The 20,199-nt window shown below is 52.2% G+C and overlaps 1 protein-coding gene across 1 annotated transcript; it reads right to left on the minus strand.

Annotated features, from left to right (window-relative positions):
• Nucleotides 1-1,054: 1,054 nt before the first annotated feature.
• SELENOI (selenoprotein I) lies at nucleotides 1,055-11,545 on the minus strand. Its single transcript, XM_009818220.2, has 9 exons — nucleotides 11,502-11,545; nucleotides 11,083-11,191; nucleotides 9,193-9,267; nucleotides 8,459-8,721; nucleotides 6,836-6,944; nucleotides 4,882-4,930; nucleotides 4,223-4,403; nucleotides 3,216-3,398; nucleotides 1,055-1,120 (listed from the first exon to the last, which is right to left on the minus strand). Exons 1-9 carry the CDS (start codon nucleotides 11,529-11,531, stop codon nucleotides 1,055-1,057), a joined length of 1,065 nt encoding a protein of 354 aa, XP_009816522.1. The 5' UTR covers nucleotides 11,532-11,545.
• Between the last annotated feature and the right edge of the window lie 8,654 nt (nucleotides 11,546-20,199).

Below are 20,199 nucleotides of genomic sequence, written 5' to 3' on the forward strand. Positions count from 1 at the left end.
ACCCCACCACACACACGCCTGTGAGCTTTCTGAAAGTGCACACACAACCAACGCAACACTTACTAAGGTGCTTCTCTAAGCGGTGGATTTGCTGCCGTTGATGGTCTGGTGGGAAGGGCGATGTGCAGACTGAGCCTGGCTGCGCTGCTACAAAAGAAGAGGCCCAGCAGCGTGCAATGACCCAGCAGAGCCGACCTGAAACAGTTCCTACTGGTAGGAAGAGGGGGGGGAGTTTGGCTCTGTGTTAGACCAGCTGGCGTTGAGCCACTTTCTGCTGCTGATCGGAGCCCAGACCCCACTCCCAGGCGGGGAACGCACGTGGACAGACAGGAACACGGTCGAGATGTGGTCCCAGGTACCCACAGCTCGAGCATGGGAGGCAGAAGCTGCCTTCCCGCTTTTACAGGAAATTGAGCCCTGATTCTCTAAGCCCCCCAAGTAGAATATTACTAGAAGCTTTGTGTGGTGTTCTTTTTTTTTTCCCCTCTTAAAAAAAAAAGGTGCAAGTATTTGCCCAAATAAGTGAATGCAGGAAGGCAGGACAAATGTGGGAGAACTGTCACCATCTGCTCCCTAAGTACCAGCCCAGGACGAGGCTGTCTAGCAGGATTAGGGACAGACAGGAACTCCCCCGACCACCAGGATGTTCCCCTGACCTTGTAGAAATCAGCTGTCATGTTGGTTTTGGTGACAGGTCAAGATGCTTTGCTCAGGTAAAGCCATTTGCATCTCCAACCAGCTTTTCCTGAGCAAGAGCTGGAGTCTGAGGTTTCACTGGGAACATTCAGCCGGTCTAATATACAGTAATAGTGACCTGAAAGACTACCCTCCTCGTCCAGTTTCACCCAGAACCGAAAGTTTCGTCGAACAGCAGCGGGGGCTGCCCCGTACCAGTCCTGCCCTGGCCGCACCGGATACCGTGCGTACCCTGATGTCTGTCCAGAGGATAGGTTTAGATCTGTGGTGATGGTTGAAGTTATTTACAGGTATTTGCAGCAGTTATTTACAGTACTTCTGCAGACCGCAAGCCGATTTTCTCTTCCTCCACTCCTAGTCAATCTGGCGTGGGCTTCTTTAGCGAGAAGGGCCGTATATTGAAGTGCCTGCTCAGCTGGCTCACCTGGGGACAAGGCAGATGACACCACCAGGTTAGCCAGGCTCGGAGGGACCAGGAGGAAAGCAGGCAGAGCACCAGACCCGTTCCCTGTACGGCCGGTCGACAAAGCCCCTGCCACCTTCCTGCACCCACTTTCCCCATCATACACGCTCCCCACGGGCACAGCAGATCTGGACCACAGCCTCTGCCTTGATCTGCGGGGCCGGCCAGGCTGCCCTCCCCAGGCACTAAGCCCCATCCCTGCCAGCCCGATGTTGGGGCTTGTTCCCTTCCCACACCTTCCCAAGCCTGTTAGGGAGCAGGCTCACCTCCACCCTGCCCTCCTCAGAGGCGGGAGTCAGAAACTCCTGCCCTGAGCCCAGGCATGCAGGATTCTACCCTGCGGTACTGCTCCCTCTCTGCCCCTCCCAGCAGTATCTCTATTATTTTGCTTAAATTAATTTGATCATCTCAGATACCTATGTGAAAAATCGCTCCCTGAATCCATTTGCAGTTCAAGCTGGGGGTCGCGTGCTTTGCATTGACCGTGAAGACACGCAGAGGAGGGGAACACACAGGGAGGAGGGGAACCCAACACCAGCTTTTGGATAATCAGGTGCCTTTTACACCAGCCTTTGGAAGAAGCCTTCACTGCCTCTTTTGAGGACATGAGAAAACCACAGAGGACTGAGAGCTGGACCTCGAAACAAGCTTTCAGGCGCGGTTCAGAGAATGCAGACAGGAAGGTAAACGGATGGTGTGGCACTGGTGTCTGGTGACTGTAAGGTAACGGTCATCGCAGAACCAAAACGAGTAGTGCTGAGCAGCACCAGAGGCTGAGCTGGGCACAGAGTCAGGGCAGAGGGCTTATTCCTAATCATTACTCTGAAATTCAGAGCAGTTTGGGATTATGTCCCAGCCACAGAGCCTTAAAAGACTCTTCAGTTCAAAGTTTCTTTTATCCTGGAAGAAGAGACCGCACAGATGGGCCTTAGAAAGGTGGAGGTGGGGAACGAGGGGAACACCAGCTCCGGGGAGCAGAGCACTGAGCAGCTCACTGCAGGGGATGGGCAAGCCTGGGCAGGAGGATTACACCATCCGGTCAGTCCCCATCTTGAAGATCAAATTTATTTAAGCTTCTTAGCTATCCAAATCCTTCTTGCATAGAAGCCTCATTACACTAATTGGAAAGACAAGACAACCTGGCTATTACTTCTTTGCTGTAATTACAGTTCAAACTCGACTCTGGAGGCTCCACATGAGAGCTGGGGTGCCCAGGGCTTCCCAAGCAGGGTGTACACATGTGGCAGCGGCCAGCTCCGCAGAGGACATGGGGTCCCTTGCCCTCATTCCTCAGCAGCTTCCTGGGGCATTTCTAATGGGACTCTGTCTCCTCCGAGTTTGTTTTCTCTCTTAATCAAAACTCAGGCAGTCAGGCAGAGCTGGCACAGAGCAAGGGGAGCAAATCGGTCCCTGGATCTCTACACAGCCCTTGCAGCAGGGGAGAAAGCAGAGCAGCTGCAGTGTCCACACGTTCCCTGGTAGGGACATCCCCCCTCCACCCTGGCTCTCCCAGTGACTCCAGCACGGGGCATGTCAGTGAGGTCGCAGACCGAACTCATCAACCAAAGCAACACCAACAGCAGCTTAACTTTTTATACTAAGACTCCCAAATTAAGCACTCCTGCCCAGCATGCAGACACAATATCTGCTGCTCTGGGTACCTACTGGTGCCACCCTTCCCACTGCCCAACGGTGCAAGTCACCCTTGCTGGCTTACATCCAAGCTGGTCACTAAGCTGCAACCGCAGCCAGGATGAGTTGAACAGGGCAGCAGAGATAGGAGTATTTGTTTCAAACTAATCTCCGGTACAACAGCCCCCCATCACGTTGTGCGAAGTTTGTTTCAAACCCATGCAACAGCCCGCACACACCTCTCACAAGGAAGTCAGCTCAAGTTTCATGTGGTCACAGACAGCATGACGCAGAGAGCCATTCCCACTGGCATTCCTGTTTTTAAGCGGAGTATTCGCTGCCCTGAACAGCAGCAGCACCGAAGCAAAGCCTGCAGTCAGAGCACAGCAGCCAAGCCCAAAGCCCACGCGCTGAGTTCACCTACCACGACCACTCCATAGTGGATGTGTGCCAGGGTGAGGAAAGCAGTTAACAAGTAGAGGAGAAGTGTTTCGCTGTTCGGCACGAACCCAGACATCACCACGAAGAGCACCGCCGCTATGGGGAGCAGCATCCAGTTTAGAGGCTGGCAGCGCGTGCTGCTCATCTGACAGACGATCAGTTGGCACTGCAGGAAGAGAAAGCTGTCAGAGCTTGCACCCAGTATTGACTCTGCAAGCTCAGAGCTGTCCACAGTGCAGACAGGATGGTCACACACGTACATGTACCAATCATCCGCGCTTACAGCTACCATCACGCAGTTTCCCCGAGTTTCTCACTCAGGATCTTTCTGTGCATTAGAATTCCTGTGGGACACAGGGAGCAAAGCCCTGGGGGGCAGGCAGGTAATACAGAAACAGGCATCAAGGGTGTCTTTAAAAGAAAAAGGAGTTTCCCTAGAGCTGACCGAGCCATACCAGCGTTATCTGCATGATCAGCAGAAAATCCTGCCAAGCAGCAGCGTGAGCTGCTGGCCCCAGGGTGTGCACAGAGCTGCTCAGCCACATGCCTGAGGAGATGAGCACAGGTGCCTCTGTTAAGGTCTCAAGCAAGCAGAGATGCAATATGCAGCTAAATCCAATTTTGACAAAAGCTTTGGTCCCCCCCCATTTTAAGTTTATCCCAAAAAAGGAAGCAGGAACTCCTTTCGTATTAGCAGTTTGCTATTCACAACACAGAGGATGCACACGTGTGTAAATACACCCAATTTAACTAATTCTCTAGTTTCTCAACAGCGAGAGCTGCAGCACAAAATTCACAGACCCCAAACCCTGTCTACTTTCCCGTTTGTTCTTTCAATCGTAGCAAAATAGAAAAGCTGTTAAGCTAATCTTCACATCTCCCTTCTCTCCTCGCATTTGAGCTGGTCTTTTTCTTCTTGCCTCCCAAGCGCCCTAGCAAGCTTCACGCTCCCCAGGGGATAAACTGGAGCATAAAGCAGAAGACGCTTACAGAAATGTTAGCGAAGGCTGTTCCAACCATGAAATAGAAGAGCCTGGGATGGACCTCCAGGATGTCTGTCGGGGACATAAAGATCCACGTGGTGCAGAGCAGGAACAGCAACACTGGGGATACCAGTGGCAGCATGATTTCATACACAGAGTGGTGCTTCAAGGTGTTATTTTTATAGGCCCTGAAAGGCAAGCAAAGACATGAAAATACCTGGAAGTACAGCTGAGAAACACCTGGTCCCTGTCTTCAGGAGAGGGCTGCAAAATCTCATTGGCCATTCTGCTAGTCAAAACTGACAGGATCAGTCATAACCACGGTCAGACAAGGAAGATGCACACCTGCACACCTTCATTGTTAACCCAAACCTCCCAAAACTCCTGAATTACAGAGGCACATGGACATCTGGCTTCTGGGTTGTGACCAACAGGACAAGCCTACAAAAGCTAGGGGCCCTTCTGCAAAGACCCTGCTGAGCAGGCTGCCAGCCCGCTCCTCCCAGTGCACCCTGCAAACTGGGACCTTCTGGTGTGTCAGAGCCACTTCACAGGTCTGAAGACAGTTGTCTGAAAACCACTAAGGAAAACAAGTTCTAAGAGGCGTTGGAGGCTCTTGCAAAGGTGCTAGTGCAGGGAGGGAGACCTGAGGATGGAAAAACTTACTTGTAGAAGTTATAGAGGCTCATTGGCAGCGTCACAGTGAGCGCGCAAGCTGGAAGAGAAAGAGCCACGTTATTGCCCCACAATAGAGGGAGACCATCACGTGCATCCCACAAAGGGGCAGGTGGTTGTGCTCTGGTTTAAGTTGCTCGCAACAAAAACAGCTCAGAGGTGCACCGAGAATAGCTCGGCACGTTTAAAAGTAGGTGCTCGTAAGTCTGGGCCAAGAGCTGTAATTACAAGATAAGGTGTCCTATAAATTAAAGACATTTCAATTTTTAAAAGTTGCATTAATGAGCCCAGTACTGTGCTTTAAACAGTTACAAAGTTTAATTATAATACTGTCTTTAATGAGACATGAGGCGAGTTCAAACTCCACAAGCGACATAGCTGTGCACAACAGTTTTCAGTCTTCATAATAAAGCCAATTTGCTATTTCTCCCACTGTGAGCAAGCATTTTCAGTTCCCACTGTGCAAAAAAGTTCTTGTCGTTTAACTTGACAAATGATACAAAGAGTCTAAATAACTTTGAAAAAATTTAGACCTCAACAGGGAACATCATCTGCTACACTCAAACCCGTGAGAGTCTATCACAACTCTAGCAGTAGGTATTTTAACAGAGCTGTAAATACTCCTGCTTCTAAGAACCCAACTCCTATCCAAGTGCACAAATCCGGGCCATGTAGGCATCCTGCTCTATTTTTCACATCGGAAAAGTGCATTTATTATTCATATGTTAAGTTACACGGCTGGCAAAGGAAAGCTCAGAATGTCCACCTGATTAAGAAAACTGCCAGCATTAGATTTAACATAACAATTCAAGACATACTGATTTGAAATTAAGTAGTTACAATTAACCCCTAAAGAAAGGGACACAGACTAAGAAAATTTAAACTAAGCAAGTACTTCTGAATAAGCTGAATTTCATTAAGCAAAGACAGCTCTGCCCTGCTAAGCTTCACCTGCATTACTCCCCCCTTTGCAGTGGTTGTTCCAACTGACCCCTAGAGAGAAAGGCTGGGCTTTTATTTAATTTTATTTAATTTTTTATTTAATTTTTAGATGGGTGGACGGAGGGCAGGATCCCCAAACACCAGAGTGCTTTTCCCCACCTCCGTGGCTGTAACCTCCCTCCTGCAGCAGCGTTTGGGTTCTGGGTTCTGCCCCAGCCATGCTGCAGGGTGAGACAAAGCCCCGGGCAGCAAACCAAGCACGCTCTGCAAACAGCCCGAGCGCAGGGGGGGTCACCGCTGGCTCCCAGCACCCACCCGCACACTGGGCTGCGTTTTATCCCCCGAAAACCCCAGGGCTCTCACTGAAAACAAACCGCGCTTCCCCCGGGCACTGCGATGCCCGCAGCCTGGGCACTCGGGCAACACGGCTATTCGGAGGAGACGTGTTTTCACACACTCGCAGGTCCCAGGCATGAGGGAGTCTCCTGTTTAGCATCCAGGGGCTGGTGCTCGGCTCCAGCTGCCTCCCAGCACCCTGGCACAGCCGGCCCCGAGCAGCAGCCACAACCCTCAGCCGCTCTCGTCTGCCCACTACACCACTCCGGGCCAGGAACCATTTGGTGTCTACCCACACAAACCCTTTAGCCCCAGGCAGGCAGCGCCAGGGCTGATGCCCTGAGCAGCAGCGTGCGCCTGTGCCCTCAGGATTGGCACAAAATATATCTGAGGCATGAGCGCAGCGCTCCGCTTCCTTGCTCTTTTGGTCAACACGGACCCAGGCAGACTGGAGTTAACTTCTCCAAAATAACTATGCAGAAGACAACAATACTTTGAAATCCTGGGCAAGGGCAGGCTGCAAGAACACCCTCAATTAGTCACTTCAATAACAGCCTACAGGAGCTTTCATTACAGCAAACAGAACAGCATTATCCTATAATTAAGACATTGGGTTTTGTTAAAAAGGTGGAGTTTAAAAGACAGGCTTCAACATGGAGTTTCTTACCAATAATCATTGCAGTGAATAGGTCTCTATATAAGAAATTAAACAGGAAAGGTGCATACCAGGCCTCAACTCCCACAATGGCTGTCACTATGTAGACAATTGAAATGGTCTGAAAGAAAGCACAGGACAAGCAGGCGTGAGCAACCGGACAGGTAAGTCTGGCAGCACCCGACCCGGCGGCACAACGCGCGTGCCAGGCAGCTCGACAAGTGCGCTTTAAGCTACATCATGTTCAGTTCTCCCCACCGGCAGGAAGGAGAAAAATTAATAAAAAAATACACAAGGATTCCGTGTTACCAGACCAGGTCTAATAAGCATAGTAGTGAGCTGCTGAGAATGCGACCGGGAGAGCTGCTCCTCGCAGCACGAGCAAAGATGCCCTCCCACAGCTTGAACTCACAAGATGCTTGAAGCACAGAGAGACAGGTTTTATATTACAAATTGCAGTGACCAACTCTGGAGGGTTTGTTTGGGGACTCGTTCTTATCCGTCTGCTGAAGCAACCACAGGGAAAAAGCTAACAAGGGATATTTCAGTTTTAATAGCAACCCTGAAGCTGGGTGAAGCAGGCTGCAGGGCAGCTTAGCCCTCCACCTTTCTGCAACAGGCAGAGATCTGAAAGCACTAGGGTTAAGGTTTTGGAGAAAGGGGTCAGAGTATAGTCAGAGGGGACCAGCTACGGTCTCCTTTTACTAGCCGAGATTATTATTGCAATTAATGCAGCTCCATTAATGGCACTCTTCTTCCAACTTGTTGCATTTCCCACCCAGCGCCTGATAAACCAGAAGATAAAGGAGTGCTGTGGGCTGCGCGGTGCTGTGAGACTGCAGCCTGGCTAGGAAGGACAGTTGCCAGCAGTAAGGGTGAGCTGTACCATCCAGAGCCTGCTCCCAGTTCCCACCGGCTCTTCAGAAAGAGCTTCCTGCAGAGAAGTCCTTAATGAGGGACGGACATGCCAGCATACCAAAGGGTCCATCACCATCAGTCTCAACATCGGCTGCCCAGTTACCTCAGCATGGAGGGGCACCTCCCCAGGAACCTTTCCTCCAGGCACAGTGATTAACGTGCCAAGTAGTTACTCTGCTACATTTTGGGACACATTCTGCTAGTGCCAAAAGGCACCCCAAAATTCTAGGCTTGAATTTACCCATGCTGGTATTCTGCAGAAAACTAACTAGAGCAGCAATTTGGGTGGCCAAAACACGCATCTTAGGACAGCAGAAACCAGGCAGAGGAAACACAAGGCAATATCCATTCTTCAAGCCTCGTTTTTTGTGGAGAGTCCATCTGCAAAAGCTACTCAGAACAAAATAAGAACCACACCATACAAACCTCCTTGGATTTAATGGTTTTGAGCAGTCAAACTCTAGTGCCACATGACGCTGGCTCACTAACGCTCAAAGTCACGCAAGCAGCCTTGGAAAGCTCTCCTCCTCCATAATGCCCGGAGGCAGGCTGGAGACACCCACCTCCAGAGAGCATTGCAGCGACCCATTTACAAGGCTTCGGACACGTGGCAGAGCTGCACGCGTCCCTCGCACACCTCAGTGGGCACTACTGCACCCCAGGCACGCTAGCACTTTATTGAGCTTCTGCTGAAGCCCGGCTGCGGCAAGTACTTACCACCTGGCTGATGTCATATCCCCAGGGCAGGAAGAGGATCCCTGTGTTATACTTCTCCCAGTGGGAGAGGATGAATGAAAACAAGACCACCCACAAGAGGAGGTAGAGAACGAAGACACTGACACCCGTGGAGCCCCGTCCAAAGGTGGAGTAGACTGTCACGACAAAGTACACGCACGCCCAGCTGTCCAAGCCATGGTCAAAAAGCTCTCCCAGGGGCGTGCTGGAGTTGGTCCGGCGAGCCTGTTTCCCATCAACGCCATCTGGGAAGAGAAGAAGGAGAAACAGGGAGTTTTGCTGGACACCCCCACACAAAGCAATGGACCAGTTTGCAGCTGACAAAGTGCACGCAGCCAGTGAACAGCAGCTTTCACTACCTCCGTCCTCTAACAGGGAGCGCACTTCCCACCCCCCTGCTCTACTTGAGACTGAAAAATACGATAAAGTCTGATGAGATTACATTTCTTTAAAGCAGACAGAATTTCACAATTCGTCTCAAAGTCAGTTCCAGCATCCTCGTTTCACATCAGCTGCCCTGGGAGAACTTCCTTCTATCCACTTCGCAAAGCAGCTCACAGAAACTGCTCTACCAGCCCGAGCAGCAATTGGATTAGTGCATGGCAGAAGCCCAGAACCAAAAATTTCTCAACGGGCTCGGAGATAAGATGACACACAGCCGCAGCATGAACAGACGACAGACACAAACCCCCACAATCAACTAGATAAAGTCTTACCTAACGTATAGGCAACGAAATTGAGGAGACCCACAATGACCCACACTCCGTTCGGAACATGCTGGTGATCAGGAGCTGCAGAGATCAGAAAGACCCGAGTCAGGACAGGTCAGAATGTACTTGCCATGGGTTTATTTTGGCACAAGAGGCACAGCAACAAGGACCGGCAGCTCACCAAGACAAAGCACCTATACAACTCAAACAGTGAAACTGAGATGTTAGCTTTCCAGGACATGATAGCAGAGCTGTTCCACAACAGCATGTGAAACCAGGTCACCGAGGACTGCTTTCCAGGACATACTTGACCTCTGTCCCCAGCTCCCTAGACTCAGGGGATCTAAGAACTGGCGATGGCAACTAGCAACTGTAGCCCAAATGCATGACGTGGAAGTGTGTGCAGATCAGACTCTCCTCAATCTCTTGCTCACAGAGCATCAAGCAGAGCCTCTTCGAGATGTGGCGACACCCTGCCTCTGCAGAAACATGTCAGGATTCCCCGCCCAGTCTCCAGCCTGCATCCTGCCAATTGAAGCAGAGTTCCTCCTTAAAAACATCTCCACCTCCTCCAGCACTGTTTTCGGCAAATCGCCAGCTTAGCCGTCTGCAACTCAGAGCTCAAAGGTGCATTTGAAAAAAGCAGGAAGAGGCATGGCTTCTTGGCAGCAGCCTCGCAGAAGGGCACATGGAGGTCTCCGAGGGAGAACAATGATTCCATGAAATGCCACCTCCCGTTCCCTTAGAGCAGCATGATGGTGCCTTTCAGGAGCCAACGGAGGGCATCACATCTACAAAAGCATCCAACGAGGAGGGAAGGCACAAGTTTCTGGAGGCCTCACCAGCAAAATGAGAAGTTCTCTTTCCAGGCAGGACATGTATAACACGTATGTAGAAGGGTCCCAAAGCATGAGCTTCATCATCCCTTTGGCAGAGCCCAAGTTTCTGGACTTCTGATGTCCTGGGGATTCTCACGTTGAGCTTCCTTCCCTGAGCTACTGTCAGTTTTTCTTCCCACAGCTCATGGACCAAAACACAGTCCAAATCTTAGCTAACAGCCACTGATGCCACCGGAGCTTTTGAAAGCCTAGCATATTGAGAACAGTACTTGTCTACCTACCAATAAAAGCTATCCCAAGAAACCAGTATTTTTCCCACTTAACTGTGTTTTGATGATTGGCCCAGCTTTAGAAGAACTAGCTGAACTCTCCTGAGCAACCTCAACCAAACCTGGCAGGGGCAAAGGGAGAGAAAAATACAGAAGCTACTGATAAGTGACTGAGAGTTATCATGCTGGATTAATCTTTTCCCTGGGACACCCCCATAAGGAAGGGGACACAACTGAACCTTTGGATTTATGAATAGATGAACATGGATACTGTTAAAAAGTTTAAAGCTGTGCATATCCTTGCCTTATGCAGAATGGGGGAACTGAGAAAGAGGACTTTGCCTTTGTTAGTCTGACTGTGGTGCTGGCATGTTTTTGCAAGAGGGCAATTAGCTGGGATGCAAAGAACAAGGCTCTACCTGCTGACTTCGGGAAAGCAGAGTTTCCCACATTACCCTGTTAGATTTTACAATAAGAGCACTGGGTTCTTGTCTGCTCTGTAGGCAGAGCCGATTCCTACTCAAGATTTCGGCTGTTTCCTCCTCCCTCGCCCGCATGCTGCCAGCCAGGCTTATGTCCACCCCGCAGCCGGAGGGAAGGTGTGCTATTCATCATGAAGCCCAGCAAGTTCAACCCCTCAACTCTGTCCCTCCTCTGGCACAGCCACCTGCCTCTGGGAAGGCCCAGAGTAAGAGGCCTGATCAATGAGCACCAGAAATCACAGCAGAGGAGGTGACAGATTTCACCACTCCGATGCTTCACATCCAAACAGGAACAGGCAGCCTTACCAGAAGCATAAAAGTCAGGGTCGAAGTATGCCATGAGGAAGAAGTTGAAGACAAGCAGCAGGAAGCCAGAAAACGTTATCAAATTTGGGGCCAGCCAGGTAGGGAAGATCTATGGGAAAGCAGCAAAAGAATACATGAACTCGTTAAAACATGTAATAAGGACCACGCGCTGCTCCCAGCCACGGCAGAGACCTGGTTACAATCGTCTGGGCGTTAGACAACACTGCTTAGTTGCATCTGACATATCACGGGGCAGCAGAAAGCTGCAGGCTGGAAGGCAGTGCCCTTTGTAATTAGTTGCACCACTAACGAAGCAGGTCTTTTCAGCCAAGCAGGGCCTTTCAGCTGACAGTTTTGCAGAGAAGACTTTGCGGTGACCAGAGTTTTGCTATCCCACTCAGGACAGGATGAGGTCTCACCTTCACTATCGTGTTCCAGAAGGGATGCATGACGTAGAGAGACAGGGGGTTGCTGTCCACGGCACTGTACTGTAAAGAAAAGGAAAACCAAAAAACATTAGGGCTCCAACAACAGTTGTGGGAAGCCAGACATCCCAAATATCGAGCCTTCCCTGAGGATACCTGCTACCCAAGTCTTGGCATTGCAAAGACACTCGGGTCAGGGATGGAGTCTCACCGGGAACGGTGCTAAACAACCCGAAAAGCACCCACCAACTCCAGCGACACTGGCCACGGACCCACAGAGGCAGCTCTCAGGTGCACGTCTCATGCCTGCACCCCCTCCCTCCCCTGCGCAGGGAGCAGCCGCATGAGAAGAGTGGGTAGCTTGCCCACTGCAGCGCTTGTTGGAAGGTGGAGAGAGCCTCAAGGACACACAACCTCTTTTGCAGCCAACGCTCCCACCGGAGCCCCGCGCCCCGTCAGCCACACCGTAGGCCTGGGAGCACTTTGCACAAGCCGGAGAAGTAACAGTCCCCAGCCACCACACTGTGGGACCAACCCACCGAGGACAGCTTGGTGCAGTCCTGCTCTAGCAACTCTGTCGAGTCCTGCCCCACAAGATGAGCAGGACCAGGGACCTTCTTGGCTCAGCACCCAATGGTGCCATGCAGAAGGGCAGGGGGAGACTTCCGCACCCACCACGAGAACTGGGGCCACTGCTGCAGCCCCGCTGGTCTCCAGGCTCCTTCGTGTTCATACTCCAGCACCCCCTTTTGCCAAAGGATGCAGAAGGACAGTGACAAGCCCCCTTGGTGAGGTCCCCAAAACGGGAGACTGTTCTCAGACAGGATACTAACAGGAGCTTCAAGGGACACGTTTCTGTGCTGACAGCTCTGAGCGAACCAGACACAACCAGTGACTGACCCCAGAGGTCCTGCACAGGAGCTGGCATGCTTCAGTCAAGGACTAAGACCATTGAGATTGCAGCTATCACTGTCTCATCCATACCCAGTCACTTGGAAGAGACTTTCTCCTCCCGGAAAGGCAGCAGATCTTTACAAGCAAGGTCTTCAACCCCCTCCCTTGTCCTGCAGGATCTGCAGATACTCCAAAACACCACGTGCACCACCATGCCATCACACATCCACAAGTATCTCCAAATCCCGTACATCCTGTCACAGTTTCAGGCACGGAGGGTCATTTGGCACTAAAGAGAAGCACAGAGGCACCAGCTTCCCAGTGCAGCCATGCAGGTGACTTGGGCTGGTTCCTAGGCACCACGGGACCTGGGGCTCCCAGTCCCACCGCAGAAGGTGGGAACAGAGATTGGGGCCAGCAAGGGAACAAAGTGATCGTAGCAGAACAGGTGACAGATTTCCCTGTTTGGAGGCAGGACCCACCTCATTTTTCCTTACTCGGTTAGGGCAGAGCAGTTTGAAGCAGTTGCCCACTGAGCTGGTGAAGGATCAGCATCTTGCTCCTTGCCTGTGTCCAGCTCAGCGAGCTGGAGTTCACATTTCCAAAGGGGGAGGATTGGTGGGTGAACACCAGGAGGCCCGTGGGTACCCCACGCAGGACGGGGCTCAGAGGGCTCCTCTCCACTAAGGAGCTGAGATTTCTGCAGAGGCAGCTGCTGCCCTTAGGAAATGGGGAGGAAGAGCCCTTACCCCTCATCCCACTGCTTTTAGATCATCTGAGGTGGTCAGGGTGTATACGTGGTGGGGAAAATAAAAATAGAAATAAACAAAGACCTAAACAAGCCATGAAACAGTTTCCAATTAGAAAGTTAAAATTTGACATCATTTGGCTCTCAAGAGCACCACAAGCTGTTATCTGCTCTGCAGCTCACAGCCCCTTCCTAGCAAAGATTACCCTGTCTAAAGTCCTCTTCTCCAAGTAACACTTTGATAAGAATCCCAAGAAAAATAACATAGGCTACCAAACTCCTCGGCTCACGTGCTCGGTGCCAAGCAGGGCAGCTCCCGGCACCCACCCACCCTGGGTCCCCATGGTTGGAACAACACCCCCACAGCTCCCCAGCACTGGCACCTGCCGCCACCCCACGCGAGTCTAATCCCAAGTTTATGAGCAGTGTTATGGAAAGCAATCAAAGCCTCCACCCCTCCTGCGCTGCCACGGACATAACCCATGCACTCCCCGAGATAAGGGGAGTTTGGTTGGTAAAAGGAAACCCATCAGCAGAGAGCAGCTCTGGGTCCCCACCCATCCCGTGGCCTTTAACTAGTCACCGTCTCTGCACCACAGAATGACAGGGGTTGGAAGGGACCTCTGGAGATCACCCAGTCCAACGCCCTCCACCAGAGCAGGTTCATCTAGAGCAGATTGCACAGGAATGCGTCCAGGCGAGTTTTGAATATCTCCAGAGAAGGAGACTCCACAACCTCTCTGGGCAGCCTGTTCCAGTGCTCTGCCACCCTTAAAGTAAAGAAGTTCCTCCTCACGTTTAGGTGGAACTTCCTATGACCAAGTTTGTGCCCGTTACCTCTCGTCCTGTCACTGGGCACCACTGAAGGAAGACTGGCCCCATCCTCCTGGCACCCACCCCTGAAGTGTTTATAAGCATTAATAAGATCCCCCCTCAGTCTTCTCTTCTCCAGACTAAAAAGACCCAAGTCCTTCAGCCTTTCCTCATAAGAAAGATGTTCCAGTCCCCTAATCATCTCCGTAGCCCTTTGCTGTACCCTCTCCAGCAGCTCCCTGTCCTTCTTGAACCGGGGAGCCCAGAACTGGACCCAGCACTCCAGACACGGCCCCACCAGGGCAGAGTAGAGGGGGAGGATAACCTCCCTCCACCTGCTCGCCACACTCTTCTTGATGCACCCCAGGGTGCCATTGGCCTTCTTGGCACCTCCCTTGTTCCTCCCTCTGTGCTCCTCTCCTCAGCTGGAAACCCCGTGTCCCCTGGAAGCAGTCTGTCCATTCCAAAAGCTGGGAAGAAAGCGGTGGGAAAAGGCAAAACAACACCCCACAAGACAGATGCCAGCACGAGGAAGGGGCACCAGGTCCCGCCAGGCTCCGAGCGCACAGGCTAAGAGCTTACAGCATTTGTTCCTAACTGGGTGAATCCCGTCCTTGGCAAGCATTTCTGTACCCCCACCAGCTCTTCCCTGCCCTCCCCGTGGCAGATCAGTCCATCTCTCTGGGGGTTAGCCCCAGCGCTTACATCCCCAAGCCAGCAAGCCCATAGGAGCTGCAGAGCAAGATGCAGCAAAACCCCATACTCGACGCCGTACGGAGGCGAGGTTTAAGCTGCAAGGAATTTCCATCTCAGCTTAATGCAATTTTGGGGACAGAATTCCAAACGCTTTACGAGATAATAGGATTTGAACCACTGTTTAGGGGAGGAGGAGAGCTGGAGACTGATTAAATCTCATTATCCCCAAAACAGCCTGGAACAAGAAAACAGACGCAATGCTTGGAGCAAGGCAGGGGAAGCGCTCTGGAGTTTCTATGCTCGTGTTGGTAAGGCACCTCAGGGAAGCTTCCCCAGGCCCATGTCCCAGGAAGCTTTTTTCCCCTCTCTCCCTGCGTTTGGGGACTAGGGATAAAAGTCAGTAAGCGGCTTTTCCCCATGGCCACACATGTTCCCACCTTGCTTGCAGAACTCAAAGACCTGGAATGACCCGTTTCTCAGGGGGAAAGGGCAGCTGCTTTGCAGAGGTTTGCTGATGCAACCACCCCAACTTCAACCGGTCTCCTGGAGGGACACTTCTTCGCCTGCTGAGAAAGGCAGGTAGGTGCTCTGCCACCTCAGAGGACACCAACAGACCAAAGGGACTGAGCTGGGGCTGGCTCCGGCACCAGGCTGCCTGTCACCCTAAGGGACGGCGCTCCCGGACAGCCAGGACAAGGCTGCCTGCCCGGCACAGCCGCCTGCCAGAATACCAATGACCTGCCAGGCATCTTCAGCTACAGAACTCAAAAACATCCACCATACCCAGCCTCTCTGCAATGGCTTTTCGTCATTTGGTTTCCTTCCTATAGACATTCCACCTCTTTACCTTTCTGCGCTAGCAAGAAGGGATTCCTGACCTGCATGGCATGCGCGCTCTCCGCTCCGTAAGGGACAGCAAGCCAGCAGCGCTGCTGGGGACACTGGCAGTGCGCGAAGGAGGAGGGACAGCCAAGGACAGGCAACATGGGCACGCTCACCACCTCCTCAGGGTGCAGGGGGCCTCTGCCTGGTCAGAGCTGGAAGCAAAGCAAGCTGTGGAAGACACTTCACTTGCAGCTCACCCTTCTGGCTGCTCACCCTCCAAGCCCACGCCACGGGAAGAGAGCAGGTCATGCCACGCTGGTGGTGGAGGCAGAAGCCTGTCCTTGAAGGAAGCCCTTAGCCAGGCTCCTCGTTCCTGCGTCAGCCCTCCAGGGCCAACATTTTTGGAGACTGACATTCCCAGAGAAATACAGGCTCAGGATATCTGTCTCGATCTGCCTGTCCATACACACTTGCACCTTGAAGCAAAGCTGAGAAGGGGCCCAACCACCCCCGAGAGCACCAGGCTGAGGCGTGGGGCTCGTACCCCCCCAAAGCTCCTCACACACTCAGCTGCTGTGGTTGCTCTGATGAAACACTCTCAAGGCTATAAACACAGCGGTGTTTTAGCTCACCACGCATGGCACCGGCTTTGTCATTCACCCACCTCATCCTCACTGCAAACTGGCATCACGTTTTCCATTTTGGATCTCTACGCATTGGTCTAGTGACTCACACGTGTGACTATCACCCTTCTCCAAGTCATTATTCTATCACGGCCGATGACTACCACCAGCTAGGACTCTTAATTCCTCCCTCATTTTCAGAGAGAAGGTCAAACAAAAATGCTCGAGTGCACAGAAGGAATTTCATATGCCCCAGAGCCTCCTTCTCAAAGCAGAGAAGCATTTGCAACAGGCCCTGCTCTAAAATAGCACCACGCATGCAGACACCGCTTCTCTTTATGATTGCAGGAAGGAGGGAACCCAGCCCAGACAGTCCCCTCAGGATTTGGTTTTAAACTTCTTAAGAAAAGAGCAAAGCCAACTTTGCAGCAACAATCTCATCACTTGCACCACACAGCAGCAGGTTCTCCTGCACCCCGTCCGTGCCAGGACGGCCACAGGATCGCTCAGCCCCCCGCCTGCTCCATCCAGCCACCCCGCAGGGTGCCACAGGGCACCCCGACAGCCGGCAGACAGTCCCGGCTGCCACGGAGCCATCGCAGGCGCAGCGGTGAGCTGACTGCATCGTTATGGGATTTAAAGACGCAAATGGCTCATACAGCTTAAAAACAACATTAATCATGCAACCAGGACATTTCTGGAAGATCCAATTATGTGTCCAAGGAGGAAAAAAAAAATACAGATTTATAGCTCAGATTCTAATAGCCTTCCTGTCCAGAAAAACAATGCTGCTTTTAAGTAATCCGGTCACCAGGAGCCAGCAGGAGACCACACATTGTCGCACTGGTGCCCCGGGTGCACCCATGTCAGACACCTGAATGGATCTAGGGTGGGCTGGGGGAGAACAGCAAGCAAAGATGGATTTGTACACCCCATTTTGCTCACAGGCGCTCCAGCCAGGTCCAGAGCAGCCTGCACTGCCAGCCACGAGCCCGCATATCACTGCTTGCACTGGCAGCAGGAGCAGGGCAGACGGAGCCTCGGTAGAGCAGCTCCAGCAAGTCCATAAGGCTGTTTCCTATAAATCTCCTTAAGTACAAAGAGGGCATGAGGCTAAGAACCTTCTCCCGTCAGGCTCAAGATAAGCCAGGAGGCAGCAAACCCGACAAACCCCAGCAAACGTAACTGAGCAGATCCGTGCCAGCGCAAACAAGTCACGTTTGCACTATGCCCACACTCTGCTGATGCATGAGAAGTCACATCGTGCTTTAACGGTACTTATTAACTCAAGTCCTGTTTATCTTTTCTAAGGTCACTTCTCAGCTGGCATAAGAATGGAGCACGTTGGCAGTGGTAAACCCACAACCACCACACGAGCCGATGGGTTTGGCTCCCACCATGAGCAGCAGGCAGAAAGAGCATGAAGGATGTCCCATCCGCCTGCCCCGCAGCAGGGAGGCACTGCCGGAGCAGCCGGCAGACGCTACCCGGCAGCACAAGCTTCAACACCAGCATCGCTTCCCTCCTCCTGCCTGTTTTTCACAGTGCAGGTTTTAGACCTCTAGCAATTAAAGCTCAGAGCAGAGGTACTGCAGGGGGGTAAAACAAGCACGCTTGAATGCAAAGCATCAGCAAGCGACACACAGCACATCTCCACCCAGCCGAACTCACATCTGGCCCCTCCATGGGCCAGACTCGCTCTCCAGCCCAGCGGCTCATGAAGGGACCTGCCTGTGGTCACCCCAGGAGCTCACCTTACAAAAACCCACCCGACAGGGAGCCCACACTTGAGTCGATCCTGGCTCCAGCCAGCTCGTCCAGAGGGCCGCAGCTCTGTACCGGCACCGGGGTCACCCCGGCGTGGGATGGAGTGGACAGCCAGCCCCACCACCCTACTGCTGAGTCCCCACCCCATCCCATCACTGTGCTGGGGGACAGGAAATCATTTCCCCGTGGATACGTAACACAGAGCAACACTCGATGTTGATGGCAGGCTTCAGCAAACAGCCTGCCAATTTCCGCTGCATCCAGGAGCTGTCTCTGTTTGGGAGCATTAAATATCCATGAATATGGGTCACCACCGCTTCCTCTACAGTTCGAGGTGATCGGCTGCAGAAAGGATGCACAGATGGTGAGCACAGGAGTGGGAAAGATGAACCTTCAGGGGCCTGAGGCAGGGATGCAGTTAGAGGAGGATCAGCCAGCGATGAGCCTCTGGAGTGGGAATCCAGAGATCAGAGCAGCAACTCTGGGGAGGAAAAACGGGGGAAGGAAAAAAAGGCAGAAGCAAAAATGCATAAACAGGAAACCTGTTACAATAACGCTGCAACAGCCAAAAGACCTTCCCACTCCTGCCAGAGCTGTTTTCGACTTCGAAAAAGAGGGCTGAAGTACCTGAGAGGAGGATCAGACCAGTTTTGCAAGCCTGCTCCTGGTGCCCAAGGAGAACAGAAGGGACCAGGGCGAGCACGGCAGCGCAACCCGGGCAAGGGCGCAGGGGAGGAGGCAGCAGCCACTCACCATCCCCACCCCAGGCACGCTTCAACTCCCACTCTGTGCTCTCCCGAGGGCATTCAGTCCCACAGACCACCCCAAAATCCATTTCCTGCTGGATCAGCCAGGTGAATTGGCCTCTCCAGGTGCCTGTGAGCCATCACAGAGCTGCAGACACTCGCAAGACCGCAGCCCGTTTCCTCTCCAAAGGACAAGGCCACGGCAGAACTGCGCCGAATCCAGCACAGAGCTGGGTTTGATGTCAACCCACCAACCAGGAGAATACACAAGGCAGTGCAAGAAAAGAGAATTTATTACAACCCCTAGAAAAAGAAATCAAGTTGAACTTTTAAGTATACCTATAAAAAAAAAAACACAAGCCCACGCACATCAGGAGATGATTACAGATGAAGCGAGGCACTGTGGGGAAAGGAGGGGGAAGACTACCTTCAAGTTTCGACGGAGCCTGTATGAAAGGCACAAATAAAACATTTTTTTTCCAAAACACATAACCCTCTATAGCACATAACACTTTGCCTCTCTATATCCCTCGTCCTGCCTCTCCACAAAGAGGAAATTCACAAGTAACAGAAAAAAGCTGCGTTACTTCGTAAGCCCTGACATCCTGCTTTGTGCAAGACCTGAAGCACAGCAAGTCAGGTCAATTATAGAAGCCCTAATAACGCGGCCATTTTCTGAGCCAGCTACGGGAAGTGATACTTTAATTTCCACAATGCACTCCGGTTCTCTTCCAAACACTCCCAACGGCCAAATAACTTGCTGCTAATTAGCAGAGAGTGACTTTTATGGAGTTCATTGTAGCCAAGATCCAACACGCACCAATAAACACTGCAGTAGACTTTCAGTGCAATTAAAGAGACCCAAGATGGGCAGCCTACGCTATTTTTAAGTGACTGCTTTGCACCTCTTGCAACACTGGGCGAGCACTCAAGGCAAGAGCTGCGACCCAGCTCCTCCACACGCCACCCTTGCCTCTCTGACAGGCCTAGGGAGGCTCCGCTAGCGCGTGGAAAGGGGTCAAACAGCCAAGTACACCAGCGCGCTTATCGGTGTCGCCCACCTCAACTACTGGTTCCCTTCCACATCCCCGTGGTCATTCACTTTGGGGCCGGCTCTGTGCTGACACTGACAACAGGGACGGGGAAGCGCAGCAGAGACGGAGTGCTCGGCCAGCTGCCTGCTCCCTAGAAAGAAGGAAGGGTACGGGGGACACATACAACCATCACAGCAGACCCCAAGCAGGACAGCAAAGGAGGAAGATGTGTGCAAAGACCTATCAGGTATCCAAAGCAAAAATGCACAGTAACTAACAGACTTTTTTCTTTTTAAAGGGAACCTGAAGAGCAAAAGGCTGCTGAGGAGCAGCTCTGCTTCCTACTCCTCCATTGCACTCACACCCATGAGCAAGGCACCCGGTTTTAGCAGATGTCCCCAACCACCAGCTGGGGACAGCAGTCTTCTGCCTCAGGTGGGGCAAAGGACACAGGGATGCCGCAGAGGGATGCAGGCAGCAGTCAGCTGGGCAGAGCAGGATTTGCATCCCTCACCTGCACAACAAGAGAAGAGCCGGGAGACCTCC

Source organism: Gavia stellata, chromosome 2, assembly GCF_030936135.1.
Source record: "Gavia stellata isolate bGavSte3 chromosome 2, bGavSte3.hap2, whole genome shotgun sequence".
Taxonomy (NCBI): Eukaryota; Metazoa; Chordata; class Aves; order Gaviiformes; family Gaviidae; genus Gavia; species Gavia stellata.

What these genes read in the sequence shown, in the direction of transcription:
- SELENOI (XM_009818220.2), bottom strand. Translation starts at nt 11,531, where the DNA reads ATGCATCCCTTCTGGAACACGATAGTGAAG. An exon ending in TCTGGAACACGATAGTGAAG is followed by an intron (nt 11,192 to 11,501) that starts GTGAGACCTCAT and finishes GCTTTCCCATAG; the next exon opens with ATCTTCCCTACCTGGCTGGC. An exon ending in GATATGACATCAGCCAGGTG is followed by an intron (nt 6,945 to 8,458) that starts GTAAGTACTTGC and finishes GCTTTCTTTCAG; the next exon opens with ACCATTTCAATTGTCTACAT.